Genomic DNA, 16,869 nt, shown 5'->3' with positions numbered 1-16,869 from the left:
TCTCCTGTGGGTGACCTTGGTCTCACGTGCTCTATACCTTAAGTTCGCTTCGTTCTCCACCTCTATCCTATTACAGTGAATGAAAAATTTCATAAATAACAAGTTACAGAATTAGCAAACATGTCCTCAGCTCTACTACTCTTCATTTTAACGTTCAAGTATTCTCAGATTTGGCCACCAGGAGCACATTAAACTGGTTCCTGGGTCCTTCTGACTTATCCCATCATTGTTGAGTACCTTCTTACTTTGTAGTGCAGCAAGATATTTTAAGTGCCAGCCCCAGCATTACTCGGCTCTCCGAAGAGCCCTGATCCCTTTAAGTAGACAGCTTTACCAAGATCTGAACACTAGCTCTGTTGATTGTTACTATAGCACCACTGTTACAGTACCTGTGGGAAGGCCTGGAAAGAGCTAGGAAATGTGTGTGTGTGTGTGTGTGTGTGTGTGTGTCTGACTGAAAATAAACACACACACACGCATTTACATCTGTATTTATTTCTATTATTATCTATGTATGCTGAAAATCATGAGTTTACACTATTAGCTCCAATTCCAACCCATTCTAGCTTTTCTCTTTTCTGTATCTATACTACCTTCCTCCATCCATGAAAAAGCTGGATCTCAGTAGTTCAATATACCTACTTATGTGCACACTCTCCTGTATGTAACCAATCTTCTGACCCCAACTGGCCATCATTAACACTTGGCTCAGGTGTGGGTCCCACACCATTTCTAAGAGTCTCCTATACTCACTGGCTCTACTTCCTCACCTTGAGTCATTTTTTGACCCACCGCAATCTGACTTCCATTCTGGTCAGGTCTTGCAGTCATTTCCTTATTACCAAACCCAAAGAATATTTCTTACTCCTTTTCCAACTTGAGTTCCTTATAGCATTTGACCCTCTTTGAACATACTTTCTTCCTCTGGCTTCTGTGACTCCCCCCTCAACTGGTTTTGCTTCTACTTCTTTGGTCATTTCTTCTTCAATTCCTTTATGAGCTTCTTTTCTCCTCCCACATTTAATTACCATGATTCCCTGGGGTTTTGTCTTAGCACTCCTCCCCATGCAGTCCCCAAGTAGCTCATCCCCTCCCATGGCTAAAATGAACTTATTCTGTTGACTTATACATCTCTGTCTTTAACCCACATGTAATTCCTAAGATTCAGACCTATATAATGAAATGCCCATCAAATGTTATTCCTTGGCTATCTCTCAATCACTCCATACAAAACACATCTAACACAGAAATAATTTCCACTCCATCCCATCTCTCAAACCTCTTCTTTCTGAGTAATTGAGTTCAAAGAACATAAATACAACCTGTTCAGTGGGCCAAACCAACAACTTAAGAACTATTCTTTATTTTTTTTTTAAGTGCATTTATTTTGGGAGAGACAGAGAGAGACAGGGAGAGAGGAGAAAGAGCAGAGAGAGAGAGAGAGACAGAGGGAAAGAATCCCAAGCAGGCTCCACACTGTCAGCACAGAGCCCAAACTGTGACATCATGACCTGGGCCAAGATCAAGAGTTGGGAGCTTAACCAACTGAGCCACCCAGGCGCCCCAAGAACCATTCTTAATTCATTCTTCTCTCCCATTCCCACATCAACAAGTCTGATGGTATCAACTCCTAAATCCCTCTCAAACTTATTTCCTCAGCAATTCTGTAGACTGAGCCATCATCATTTTGGGCCTCAATCACCATCACAGTCTTCTAACTGGCCCCCATTCTTGTCATTCTTCCAATCTGATCTGCACAATCTTTGTAAAACAAATATCATCATGGCTCTTTCCTTAAAACCCTTCAGAGAATTCCCACTGCCCTGAGGGCAGCCCAGTTCCTTCACATGGTTTACTAGGCCCTACGTGATCTTGCCTTAGCCTACCTTTATGATACCATCTCCTGTTCTACTTTAAACTCAAATGCAGCCACATTGAAATGACTTTCACCTCCAAAAACACACCATATTCCTTTGAGTCCCTGGGTCCTGACATATTCTTGTCCCTCTGCCTCTTTGCTACACTGCTTGGTCAAATTCTACTCATCCCTTAGACCATAGACATTACCTTCTCTGGAATCTCCCCAGAATGCTCCTGCTCTGTGCTTCTACAGTACTCCATATTTCTCTAGAATCCTTATTACACTTTATTGCAATTGCTTGCTTACTTATTTAATTTCCCAACCAAATTATTAGCTTTATTAAGGCTTCAGAGAGAAATGTCTTATTCGCTGCTCTATCACCAGAGCCTAGCAAAGTGGCTGAAACACAGTAGATGCTCCCTAAGTTTTTAGTAATGAATGAGTCTCAAAAGTAACAAACTCTATAGCAGCCACAACCAAATGGTACACTTCACAAACACACATTAACACAGGCATGGGGAAACACATCTTCCTTCACTCCTGTTGCTGGTCAATTTAAAAAATGGCATCTTTAAATGTAATAAACAATAATGCAACCATACCAGATTGAATGAAAAGAATTACTTCCCACAGTTAGAAAAGCACAGAAGTTCCTTTTCCTTCTCTAAAGTAAGTTGAAATGACTCATTATTTTTCTCACTTTCGTGAAAATAACACACAACAAACTCAACACTTGAGGGAGCAGACATCTTCTACCAAAAGGGTTAGAATAAGCGTGAATGTTTTGGCCCTTTAGACAGCTCTAGGACATTCTCCCTATCTATGCTACAGACACACACACACACACTCACATACACAGTGTCTCGGGAAATATAGAGCATGATTAAACAAAGGAAAAATAGATAATGAGCCTTTAAAAGGTATATTTCCAAATTTAGCATGGTGTCTGGCCCAAAGGAGAGGTAACACCAAATGTGAGAGATGACACCAGAGCATAGCCCCAGCCAACTGCAAACACCAAAGGTTGATGTTGGGGAAAGGAGAAAACCTATGAAGGGGATCAAGATTGCTACTACTTACTATACACTGTTATAAGCCAGATTCAAGTAACTTCATCTTCACTGTCCTATTTTATATATAAAGAAATGGCACTTAAAGGACTAAATAAGTAGCCTACAGCTAATAAATACCAAAGTGTAGTTCTTTCCAGTCCTTAGTGCTGTAACCCAAACCAGGCAGGGCCTAGTCATTCCTTTAAAGTCAAATTTTCTTTTCAATATCCTCTAGCTGAGGTTACCATAAGGCTTATTCACAGATTTAGAAATAAAACAGACGGTTATGGCTTCAAGAGGAAATATTTTTATTGTATTTTATTTAATTAATGGTCCCTGACAGATGGGGGTGGGCAAGATTTCTCTCTACAGGTACTTTGATTGCAATACGTTGGAGTACAGGGGCTATTTTTCCCCATTGTCCTCTCTAGATAGCTCCAGTTTCAATCTTGACTCAATTTTGGAATTTTTAAAGTGATATGGAAAGGCATATAGTATGTGTGTGTGTGTGTGTGTGTGTGTGTGTGTATGTATATATATACACGCATATATATATAAATATATATGACCAATATAAGGTATGATGTATATGTACATATAATGTATGTATAATGACCTATATAAGATGTTTTGTTGTTTTTTTTGTTTATTTTAGAGAGATTTTATTTTATTTTTTACTTAGAGAGGGAGGGAGGGAGGGAGACAGCATGAGTGGGGAAGGGGCTGAGAGAGAGGGACAGAGAGACTCTTAAGCAGATTCCATGCCCAGCAGGGATCCCCATGTGAGACTCCATCTCACAGCCATGAGATCATGACCTGAGCTGAAACCAAGAGTCAGATGCTTAACTGACCAAGGCACCCAGGAGTCCCTAATATGTTTTAATTCTAAAAGCAGAACTCAAGTACACTGCTTTGGAAAAGGGATCCTGAGGCTCACCTATCATTTTGCCTTTCAGAATCAGAGAGGCTTGAGGATATAAAGCACACTACAAAAGGGGAAATGGATGAAAGTGTATGCTCAATGGTCAGAATTTTAGTTCCCTTCTGCCACCAGACTCCCTGAATGGTAACAACCAATCTTATATTCCTCAGGCAAGAGAGTGGAGAATGTCCTCACTGGCAAAGCTAAACACACACACACACACACACACACACACACACACACACTCACGATCTATAGCTACTGACATGTGGGCACCACCACATGATAAAGCTGGGTTTCCACCTATATAATGAATATCAAACCTCATCTAGGATTTCTTATCTGCATTTTTGTGACTTCATCTTCGGAATGAATGGACACCAAGACAGAAACCAAAACAAATAAGAAAAATAAAGAAATACGGAAAACAAAACAATGCACAGAAAACTTCAAAAATACTTATAGTAATAATTAATATTCCAAGAGAAATGAGAAAATATTATAATTATAAAATTAAAATAGGATGCAATTTAAAAATAAAAAACCTTTTTAGAAAATTTTTAGGTGATAACAAAAATAAAGTATCTAATTTTATTTTATTTTTTTTTTATTTTTTTTTCAACGTTTTTTTTTTTGGGGGGGGGGACAGAGAGAGACAGAGCATGAACGGGGGAGGGGCAGAGAGAGAGGGAGACACAGAATCGGAAACAGGCTCCAGGCTCTGAGCCATCAGCCCAGAGCCCGACGCGGGGCTCGAACTCACGGACCGCGAGATTGTGACCTGGCTGAAGTCGGACGCTTAACCGACTGTGCCACCCAGGCGCCCCAAAAGTATCTAATTTTAAAAACTGAAAATAAAATTAAGTAAATCTCCCAGAAGACCAAATAAAAAGACAAGATGGAATGCGGAAGGGCAAACCTAAGAATATTGCTCAATCCACGAGGTCCAATATCTGATTAACAGTTGTATCAAAAAAAAATAAAACAAAGATAATAAATGAAAAATTATAAAAGATATAATAAAAGAAAATTTCCAGGTTGAGTTTCTAGATTGGAAGTGCTCACAAGTATAACTAGCATAACAACAATAACAACAATAAAATCCACTCATTTTCAAATTTTTAAATTTTAGATTATCAGAAATAAATCCTAAAAGCTTCCAGAAGCAAACAAAAATAGTCCTATACAAGAAAACAACAAGTAGAATGTAATTACATTTTAAAACAAAATATTAAAAGCTAAAAGATAATGAAAAAATGTGTTCAAGATTCTGAAGGAAAATGATTTCCAACCTAGACTTCCATACACAGCCAAACTATCAAGTAACTGTGAAGACAGACTTTGTGTATTTGCATGCTTACAAGTTCTCCAAAATGTTATCTTCTACATACCCATCATCAGGAATCTATCGGAGAAAGTGTATCAGCAAAAGTGGAAAGTCAAATTAAAAAAAAGAAAAACATGGGTCCAAAGAAACAGACTTCCATATTTAATCCAGAAGAAAAAAGAAGGGAACACTTAGAATTCCTAGAAGACAGATGAAGAAAATTCCAAGAATAATAATAAAAGGAAGTTCCAGGTCAACAGCTAAGTAGAAGTTCTAGAGAGCGACCAAGCAAGATCAGGGAGATGAAAAAAATGGCTCTAGGAGAGAGCGTTTTGGGAGATAGCAAAAATTAAAAGAATAATAATAGTAACAATAAACAAGGGATAGAACACCTAGTGAATGTGACTAAATGTAAAAGGTATTTCAAATATGTCAGAAAGTTTGTACAGGATTTAGAGGAAGACAAAAGAAAAACAAAGCAACCGGTACATGAAGCAATTGTTACTCTGAGTAATACAGAAAGTTGTACAAGAAAGGAAATATGATTTCAGCATACCATGTGATTCAGCTTTGAGTAGTATTTTCATAATATAATAATGTAAACACTGAATAATGAGTGAACAAAAATGGCCATTGGACAACACTGCGAGGGCAGAGGGAGGCAAAAATGTGTGTGTTGGGGGCAAGCAGGGGTCATCAGAGAGAATCATGTAGAAGAGAAATATCCTCATCCTCTAGGTTTGAAGTCAATAGGCAATACATCAAACTGCAAAATTAGAAAACATCAGTAGAAGCATGTTATTTGTGAAAATAAAGATAAATAGAAGAAATAAGTAAAAGTTAAAAATGATTGATTCTGAGGAATAGAAAATAGGAATAGAAATAGGAAGAGCTGGGCAAGGGATTCTATTACTTTCTGGTAATATCTGAGCTTTAAAATTATTCATATGTGGGGCACCTGGGTGGCTCAGTCAGTTAAGCGTCCGACTTCAGCTGAGGTCATGATCTTGTGGTTCGTGAGTTCAAACCCCAATTTGGGCTCTGTGCTGACAGCTCAGAGCCTGGGCCTGCTTCGGATTCTGTGTCTCCCTTTCTCTCTGCCCTTCTCCCACTCATGCTCTGTCTCTCAAAAAATAAACATTAAAAAAAATTTTTAATTAAAATTATACATAGGTATTACTTTGACATAATGTGCAATTTAAAAACAATAGAATATTTATATTATATATATTATATAATATTTATATTAAAATAATTTGTAAAGTCTAATCCATTTATAAATATATAAATATACACACAGAGAAGTTTTGGAATGCATATAACTGTTACTAGTGACTCTCTCTGAGTGATAAGGTTATAGGAGTTTTGCTGGTTTCTTCTTTTCCTACAAAGATTTGTATTGTTATTTTAACAAGAAATACACTTTTTCTTGACAAAATATTTTAAAGTATTTGCTTACCTTAGCTGACTTTTCAATACTTAAGCCTCCATCCAACTTAAAAAGAACTGTCATATTATATCCAGTCTGGTTTCCATGTCCATGAGGCCACCAAGTTTCTACAGTAGCATTCTTTCAAGAAACAATTTAAGTCATTCTAAGTAATCTGTGGCATATTTTCAGTAAAATAATATAGTCATTCAGAACATTATATCAATGTATCATAGAGTCAAGCACAGAAATTCTAGGTTCTATGTTATGCCAAATTATACCAACCCATAGATAATACTTAAAAATCAACAGGCTAGGGGCGCCTGCGTGGCTCACTCAGTTAAGTGTCCAACTTCGGCTCAGGTCATGAACTCAGAGTTCATGAGTTCAAGCCCTGTGTCAGGCTCTGTACTGACAGCTCAGAGCCTGAAGCCTGCTTCAGATTCTTGTCTCCCTCTCTCTCTGCCCCCTCCCCACTCACGCTCTCTCTCTCAAAAATAAATAAACATTTTTAAAAATTTTAAAAAAATCAACGTGCTAGGTGTTTAGCATGGATTAATATACCAAAAGGGAAAGGAAATAACAGAATAACATGGGTTATCAGAAAAACAATTCTTTTCATTTCTAATACTGAAGCTTAATTTATTTTGTATTCTTAACATTTAGAACTGGACTTTGAGGTTGACTCTCCTTTTAAGCCCAGAACTAGAAACTGTTTTGAGTTCTTACTGTATCCAAACAGTAACTGAATGTTGATTTACTCCATCCTATTCGGTTCACAATGATCAATTCCAGTAATAACAAAAGGAAAAAGAAAAGGAAAAAAAACAGTCCACTTTTACTGGTGAAAGATCATGAGTTTAGAATTAAAATTCTGTTTGTAAAATAGCGCCAATATTCAAAATAATTTACAAGTACCAATTATAATCACTGTGTTTAAATATAATGCTTAGAATGTATTTTGGATTCAGGATGCCACAAACAGTGCAGAAAAGTTAAAACACAACACACTTGCCTTCTTGAGAGGAAAGGATGTCAAATCACATATTCTCCATTTTCTTAATCTAAAAATTTGGAAAAATCATTCCTTAGCTCATAACACACACACAAATATGAGAGGTTAAAAGTGAAGGAAAAATGGGAAAAGTACATTTTTATTTCATACTCAGTCCCTTCTTTCTAGTCATTTCTTCTGAACAGTATTGCTCTTCATCTAGTGGTTCTGAGGAAGTACCATCATTCACCTTATTAATTTTCACAAATAGCTCAACAATCCTTTCCCCAGGTTGAAGTTCAATGCTGTACGTCTGCTGTGTTTGCAGTTTAGGAATGGCTACTATCACTTGACCAGAAATTGGCTTTGGGCTGACAACATCAAAAGAAGACTCTATTTCAAGATTCCACCCCTGGGTATGGTTATCTAAGACATAGAGAAAAAAAAAAGAAAAGAAACATATATATATATATATATATATATATATATATATATATATATATGTATACACACACACACACACATATATATAACACTTATATGTATATGAATATATACATAAATAATATGCTAAGCATTATTGCTGCACTCCTTAGGATTCATTGAAGAAAATACTAAAGCAGCTTCTAAACTAGTAAGCATTCCACAGATGCTGTCATGATAAAAAGTTCAGTGGAAATTCTCATTTAATCTTCATTCATTCAGTTTTGGTTTTTTTTCATCATTCATTTTGAAGAATAACCAAAATTATAGATTTTATAGATACCTCTAAAAATCTTACAATCATAAGTCATAAAAAACTTGTAAATAGAATATCACAAATGAAAATATAACATAAATTTTCTAAGACTGATACATGTTTGCTCCTTTTTATAAAGTAAAAATACAGAGTTTCTTAAGGCATATAATAAGGTATAAATTTAGATGTAGTAGAATTAACCAAATGTGAAAAAACAGAGATACACAGTTGAGCCTTGAACAACATTGGTTTAAACTGCATGGGTCCACTTATATGAGGATTTTTTTTTTAATTTTTTTTTTCAACGTTTATTTTTGGGACAGAGAGAGACAGAGCATGAACGGGGGAGGGACAGAGAGAGAGGGAGACACAGAATCGGAAACAGGCTCCAGGCTCTGAGCCATCAGCCCAGAGCCTGACGTGGGGCTCGAACTCCCGGACCGCGAGATCGTGACCTGGCGGAAGTCGGATGCTTAACCGACTGCACCACCCAGGCGCCCCTATGAGGATTTTTTTCAATAAATATATTGGAAAATGTTTTTGAGATTTGTGACAATTTGAAAAAACTCATAATTGAACCACATAGCTTAGAAATACCAAAAAAAAAAAAAAGGCATTATTGTAAGAGTACAGTATATAATACATATACAAAATATGTTTTAATCAACTCTTTATGTTATTGGTAAGGCTTCTGGCCAACACTAGGTTATTGGTAGTGAAATTCTGGGGGAGTCACTGGGGCTCCTGACTGGCTCAGTCAATAGAGCATGTGACTCTTGATCTCGGGGTTGTGAGTTCAAGCCCCACATTGGGCTTAGGGACTACTTTTTTAAAAAGTTACACGTGAATTTTCAACGGTGCAGGGGGGTCAACACCCTAGTCTCCATGTTGTTCAATGGTCAAGTGTTATTTAATCAAGAAATATTTGTATGTGCCATGTACTCTGCTAAGTGATGAGAATTAAATGGTGGCCAGGATAAATATGGCCCCTGACTTCATGTCTTAGACATGTCTTCATGTCTAAGAGTCTAATGGGATATAGACAAGTACAATGGTGAGATTATACCAGGATGGGAGAAATATGAGGTTATTCTGAGAAAACATTCACAGGAAGAAAGGTCACCTAACTTATAGAGGGTGAGGGAAGGCCTTTGTGAAAAAGCAGTATGTAGCAGAGCCCAGAAGTACGTCAAGTTCAGAGGCAGATGACAAGTATTCTAGGCACTATGAGAAGCAAGGGTGAAGAGCCATGAGTGAGGAAGAACAATGCCATTAAAAAAACTTGAGCAATAATGAAACTGGTAAGGGAGATCAGTGTGACTGAGGAAGTAAGCAGGGTCCAGCTCATGCTGGGTCGTGTGAGGAGTTTGGGAACTTCACCCTAGATCAATGAGGACCCACTGGAGATTTTTCATCAGAAAGGGTAACACGATCAGATCTGCATTTAAAAAAAATTACAATGAGGGGCGCCTGGGTCACTCAGTGGGTTAAGCACGGGACTTCAGCTCAGGTCATGATCTCATAGTTTGTGAGTTCGAACCCCCTGTCCGGCTCTGTGCTGACAGCTCAGAGCCTGGAGCCTGCTTCAGAGTCTGTCTCTGCCTCTCCCTTGCTCACACTCTGTCTCTCTCTCTTTCCAAAATAAATAAAACATTAAAAAAATCTTTTTAAAAAATGACAATGATACAGCAGGATAAAAATGGAAGAAGCAGAGAGACGTGAAATTTCTATCTGTGCAAAAGGGATAGAAAGTGCCACTTGGAAAATCTTGGAATGGAGACGAGTAAAAGAAAAAGAAAAGGTAGCAAGGCTGAAAAGGAAGGTCATGGGGAGAAAAAATGAGACAGCTGCCCTGAGGAATGAGACGTAGGGAGTGGAGTCTGAGAATGGGTTAGAATGTTTCAGGAGGTTTCGAAGTAGCATGTTATATTATGTGCAATATAACGCCTTCCTCTATCATCCATTAAATTCACATTGTTTAATGTCTCCAGAATTGAATCTGTGCATTTTAAAATAAGACAGTATGCCAAAGCAGGGTTTGGGCGAGAGCAAAGTAGAAAAGCAGACCCATATTTTTAGGTTACACAGGAGACACCAGGGATGAAGTACCCAAAAAGGCTAGATAGGCAGGCTGTCAGAGCCACCAACGAAAGTTCTCATTCCTTCCTGCCACAGAAAGGGAAGATGTGACTGGTACAGATGCAATTAGCTTTCTATGATCTATGGCAAGAGACTGAAGAAGTTCCTGCTTGAGGGCTTCCGTTTTCCTCTGTGAAAAAGGGCCAGGAAAAGGTTATCAGCTGAGATATACCTTAGAGACCCTTCTCCCACAAATAAGGAGGAGGGTTCGATAATCATGGCTCTGCCACAAATGAAGAAAAAACATGTATGCTGATCAATGACCAAAGACTTTATAACTGACATTCTTTACAAATGTACAACCACACCAGACCTATTGTAAAGATGGTCATACCACATCCCATCATCTGCATCTCATATCAGCCAAAAGTACAGATGGGTTGGATGTGCACAGAAGTAAAACTAATCCTGGACTTAAGAACTATTTTTACTTATTAAATGATTCATTCTTAGGAACATTACTCAATGAGCCCTGAATTAATTTGTTCTGATCCAGCCAATTCTGTAGTTTACACACCCACAGCCTCCAAGTTTTTCTAAGATACAGTAAAATATATCAAGACAACCATGCTTATTTGTTAAAGATACTTTTCTCCTACCAAGAACATATGAAGTCTCTCAATTTTCCCTTTACAGCACCTTTATTGTTTTTAAACAGAACCACACACTACAATCTTATCTGAATGTATTGATTTTCTAAAATATCCCTAAATCTTTGACAACTACATGACCTCCCCATCGTATTCCGTCTGGCTTCCCTTACTATCTCTTATTTCAAGAAATAATAATAGATAACATTGACCCAGAACTTCCTACGAACTAGGCACTGTTTTATGCTCTCAACATGTATTAACTTATTTAAGCATCACAACACTGCTATAAGGTAAACTCTATTATTATAATCATTCTATAAATGAGAAAACTGAAGCACAGAGGAGTTAAGTAACTTGCCCAAGGTCACACAGCTAGTAAGCTGCAGAGCTTGGATATGAACAGTCTGAAACTGTCTATATGGAGAGTCTATATAGAGACTATATAGTTAACCTCTAAGTTATGCCAATCATATCCAAACAATTTCCCCCAAAACCATGTCTTATTGGTGTTCAAGATTTTTACAGTAGGGAGGAGGTTTAATTATATGATATCAAGGAGGTTTAATGATATCAAGTGATGATAGACAGCAAATATATCTTTTGGTGAGTCTTTAACCATAGCAGCCCAGATTCATAAAACTTTTGAACTAGAAATATGTTGACAGATCACCTAGTCTACTTTCTGATTAGTGTTTGATTGCCTCTAGACTACCGGCTGGCAAATAACTGGTCCTTGGGCAAAATATAACCTACCTCCTGTTTTAATAAATAAAACTTTATTGGACTGAATTGTGTTCCCCACCTCCCCAAAATTCATAGGTGGAAGCCCTAACCCCCCAATATGATTGTATCTGGGGTAAGGTCTTTAGGAGGTAATTAAGTTAAATGAAGTCACAAGGCTGAGGACCTAATCTGATAGGTCTATGGCCTTATAAGAGAAAAAGATCTACCTCCTTCTCGTCCTCCCTCCATCTCTCCTTCCTTCCTTCCTTCCTTCCTTCCTTCCTTCCTTCCTCCCTCCCTCCCTCCCTCCCTCTTTCCTTCCCTCCCTTCCTTCCTTCCTTTTTTTTCCTTCCTTCATTCCTTCGTTCCTTCCTTCCTTTTCTTTCTTTCCAGCACCCCAATCATGTGAGGACACAAACCAGGAAGAGAGCCATCGCTACAAACCCACCAGCCAGCACCTTGATCTTCGCTTTCCCAGCTTTCAATGTCTTGTTGAGGCCACCCGGTCTATGGTATTTTGTTAAGACAGGCCAAGCAGGCTACGACAATAGCCATGCTCATTTGTGTACATGTTGTCTTCTGTTGCCTTTGCACTACAATGGCTGAGTTAAGTAGTTACAACAAAGACATTTGGCCCCCCAAAAGACTACAACGTTTACTATCTGAATCTTTACAGAAAAAGTTCACCTAAAATATTTCCCCCAAAAGACTATTCTAATCTAATATCTGTAATGAAAAAAAAAAAAAAGCCTCTGCCTCACAAAATAGCCTTCCCTTTTGCTAGCCCTGACTATTGTAAAGTCATTCTTCACATTGATTTGAAATCCCCTTTTCTTTAATTTCCACCTGAAGATTTTAGTTCTGCCCTCTAGGTACACCTACCAACTAATAACCACCAAGTTCGAGCTGACTCCTTGGACATTTCCTATTACTTCCTGTTCAGTGGAAAATCAGCTGCTTGTAAGGGCTTCTGACAGGAAGACAAATAGTGTAATTCCCAAAGGTTACTGGCAGTCTCTATTGTTTCTAAAACAGAAAGCTCTAAAGTAAATCATCAGTTCTCTGGGGCTCATCTAGTTAAGTTCCTTAGGTGCCACTAACTGAAAAAACTAAGGCTGCAGAATGTAAAAACCCAATATGAAGACTTACAAGCCTATCGTGTTATCAGCAGATACACTATACTAACATATTTTGCCCTCTCCTCTTCTTACAAATGGAATACAACCTTTCCTTCCAGAAGCCCTGGAGAATTTAAGTAATTTAGTTTCACAAAGCACATGTAGAGTCTTAAATCATCATTAATTTTCCTGGTATTACCTGGTCACTTCTTTTTACTTGCTACTTTTAAAAACAAACTTTTTGGGGCGCCTGGGTAGCTCAGTCAGTTAAGCGTCTGACTTCGGCTCAGGTCATGATCTCATGGTCCGTGAGTTCAAGCCCCGCGTTGGGCTCTGTGCTGACAGCTCAGAGCCTGGAGCCTGTTTTAGAATCTGTGTCTCCCTCTCTCTCTGCCCCTCCCCTGTTCATGCTCTGTCTCTCTCTGTCTCAAAAATAAATAAATGTTAAAAAAAATTTAAAAAAAAAAAACTTTTTTTTTAATGTTGATTTGATTTTGAGAGAGAGAGACAGGGCGCAATCAGGGGACAGGCAGAGAGAGAGGAAGACACAGAATCCGGGCTCCAGGAGAGCAGGCTCCAGGCTCTGAACTTTCAGCATAGAGCCCGACACGGGGGCTGAACCCCCGAAATGTGAGATCATGACCTAAGCCAAAGTCAGACACTTAACTAACTGAGCCACCGAGGTACCCCTACTTGCTACTTTAAAAATATATAATCCTGGGGCGCCTGGGTGGCGCAGTCGGTTGAGCGTCCGACTTCAGCCAGGTCACGATCTCGCGGTCCGTGGGTTCGAGCCCCGCGTCAGGCTCTGGGCTGATGGCTCAGAGCCTGGAGCCTGTTTCTGATTCTGTGTCTCCCTCTCTCTCTGCCCCTCCCCCGTTCATGCTCTGTCTCGCTCTGTCCCAAAAATAAATAAACGTTGGAAAAAAAAAAAAAAATATATATATATATATATATATATATATAATCCTGTTTCTAGTTTCTAGAAACTTTCTAGTTAAGGGGAGCTCCCTTTTATAAACTAAGACCCATTTTTAGGGGCACTGAGTGGCTCAGTCATACACATATATGTACAATGGAATATTACTTAGCTATCAAAAAGAATGAAATCTTCCCATCTGAAACAATGTGGATGGAGCTAGAGTATATTATGCTAAGCAAAATAAGTCAGTCGAAGAAAGACAAACATCATATGATTTCACTCATATGTGGAATTTAAGAAACAAAACAGATGAACGTAGGTGAAAGGAAAAAAATGAGAGGGAGACAAACCATAAGAGACTCTTCCTTTTTTTAGTGTTTATTTATTTATTTTGGGGGGAGGGCAGAAAGAGAGGGGGAGAGAGAATCCCAAGGAGGCTCCACACTCAGTGCAGAGCCAGATGCAGGGCTCAATTCCACAACCCTGAGATCCTGACCTGAGTCAAAATCAGGAGTTGGACGCTTAACTGACTGAGCCACCCAGACACCCCAAGACACTAACTATAGAGATCAAACTGAAGGCTGCTGGAGGGCTGGAGGGGAGGTGGGCGGGGGATGGGCTAAGTGGGTGATGAGCACTGGGTATTACATGTAAGTGATAAATCACTAAATAATACTCCTGAAATTAATATTACACTACATGTTAACTAATACTTAAATAAAAACTTGGGGAAAAAAACTTGGAAAAATAAGTAAAAATAAAAAGCTTTTGCACAAAAATAAAAAAGCAAGCTACTGAATGTGAAAAGATATTCACAAATGAAATCTCCTATAAGGGGTCAATATCCAAAATATATAAAGAACATATGCAACTCAACACCAAAAAAGAAGAAATAATCCAATTAAAAACAAGCAGAGGACCCAAACAGACATTCTTCAAAAAAAGACACACAGATGGCCAATGGGCACATGAAAAGATGGTCAACATCACTCATCACCATGGAAATGCAAATAAAACACAATGAGGTATCATCTCACACCTGTCAGAATGGCTAGAATCAAAAAGACAAGAAATAACAAGTGTTGGTGAGGATGTAGACAAAAAACCTCGTGCACTGTTGGTGGGAATGTAAATTGGTGAAGCCACTGTGGAAAACTGTATGGAGTTTCCTCAAACAGTTGAAAATATAAATACCATACGATCCAATAATTCCACTAGTGGGTATTTACCCAAAGAAGACAAAATCACTAATTTGAAAAGATATATGCACCCTATGTTTACTGCAGCATTGTTTACAACAGCCAAGATAAGGAAGCAATCTAAACGTCCACTGATGGATGAATAGACAAAGAAGACATTGTATATATGTGTGTATAATGGAATACTACTCAGCCACAAAAAAGAATGGACCTAGTGGGCACCATGCTAAGTGAAATGAATCAGACAGAGCAAAACAAATACTGTATGACTTCCTTTATATGTGGAATCTAAAACACAAAACAAAAGGCAAAAACAGATACATGAATACAGAGAACAAACTGATGGTTCCCAGAGGGGCAGGGGTTCGTAGGGGGGGTTGCAAAGTGGATAAAGGGGAGTGGGAGATACAGGCTTCCCATCATAAAATGAGTAAGTCAAGGGAGAAAAGGTACAGCATGGGAAATAAGGTCAATAGTACTGTAATAGTGTGGAATAGTGGCAGATGGTAGCCACACTTGCGGGGAGCATAGCACAACATATAGACTTACTGAGTCACAATGCTGTACACGTAAAAATAATGTAACATGTGTGTCAACTATACTTCAATCAAAAAATAAAATAAAAAATAAAACAAAAATCAACAAAAGAAGGAGACTAAAAAAATACCGAACGATGCCTATGATTCCCCAGCTCTCCTGAAGCGGAATGCAAATAATTCCAAAAACGGAAAGTACCGGGATGGGGACAGTTAAGAAGAAAAGCTATTAACTGCCTCCAAATCAGGTTTCCTTCCCTATCACACCAAGTCAGTTGTATATCCTCTCCTCATCCTGACGAATCAACTCTGGGCCCAAACAATAGGGGAATTCTATTAAAACAGGGTAGACAGGCAAGACTGACCTGTTTTCTCTACAACTTGAGGCCTTCCCAGGCCTAAAGACTCAGTGATGCCCTCGCTGATGTCCTGCTCCCTGAAGAAGAGACTGCAGTCTACGGTGTGTTCCATGTAACCTCAATCAGGCAGGAACCCAGAGGATGGCAGGCAGTGTGGTTCTGGCCACTGCCTCATTTTCAAATTTTTCCAAAGCTGATTCAGCGAGGTCTCTTTACCTTTTTATTGTAAGTTTATTTATTTATTTTGAGAGAGAGAGAGAGAGAGAGAGAATGAGCAGGGGAGGGGCAGAGAAAGCGGGACAGAGAGAGAATCCCAAGCAGGCTCCATGCTGTCAGCACACAGAGCCAATGCAGGGCTCAATCTCACAAACCATGAGATCACGACCTGAGCAGAAACCAAGGGTCAGACGCTTAACTGACTAGCCACCCAGGCGCCCCCGGGGAGGCCTCTTTAAAAACAAACAAACAAACAAACAAACAAACAAGGCACCTGGGTGGCTCAGTCAGTTAAGCGGCTGACTTCAGCTCGGGTCTTGAGCTCACGGTTCAGGTTCGAGCCCTGCGTCAGGCTCTGTGCTGACAGCTCAGAACCTTGAGCCTGCTTCCGATTCTCTGTCTCCCTCTCTCTCTGCCCCTCCCCCATTTGTGTTCTGTCTCTCTCTCTCTCTCTCTCAAAAATAAACACTAAGAAAAATTTTTTTAATAAAAAAAAAACAAACATGAGTCTGACTTGGGTAGAAATTTGTACAAAGCATAGGCAGCTACACACCCAGAATGATGTGTGCTGCTTCTTCATGCAAACAACCTTCAAGACAACTCCAATTTGTGTAAATGTGGCCAATACGTTAACCTTAAAATTCTCTAAAATATGCCAGCTCCTTTTATATTCCTATACGGTCTACTTCTTTGTCAAGATGTGGTCAGAAAAAAAAGACAGCTTGGGTTGCCTGGCTGGC

The 16,869-nt window shown here is 38.9% G+C and overlaps 1 protein-coding gene across 4 annotated transcripts in view; it reads right to left on the bottom strand.

The window, feature by feature from the left end:
* The window catches only part of MANBA (mannosidase beta), a 112,107-nt gene that overhangs the window by 57,580 nt on the left and 37,658 nt on the right, over positions 1-16,869 (bottom strand). For all 4 annotated transcript variants that reach the window (XM_045471661.1, XM_045471679.1, XM_045471669.1 and 1 more), the window contains exons 6-7: positions 7,836-8,011; positions 6,622-6,732 (exon numbers count right to left, since the gene is read on the bottom strand). In XM_045471661.1, the coding sequence (XP_045327617.1) occupies positions 6,622-6,732; positions 7,836-8,011 (287 nt within the window). The remainder of the gene's footprint in view (positions 1-6,621; positions 6,733-7,835; positions 8,012-16,869) is intronic.

Source organism: Leopardus geoffroyi, chromosome B1 (assembly GCF_018350155.1).
Source record: "Leopardus geoffroyi isolate Oge1 chromosome B1, O.geoffroyi_Oge1_pat1.0, whole genome shotgun sequence".
NCBI classification, from domain to species: domain Eukaryota; kingdom Metazoa; phylum Chordata; class Mammalia; order Carnivora; family Felidae; genus Leopardus; species Leopardus geoffroyi.
The sequence above is the reverse complement of the archived record's forward strand: the minus strand, read 5'-3'. Positions and strand labels throughout refer to the sequence as shown.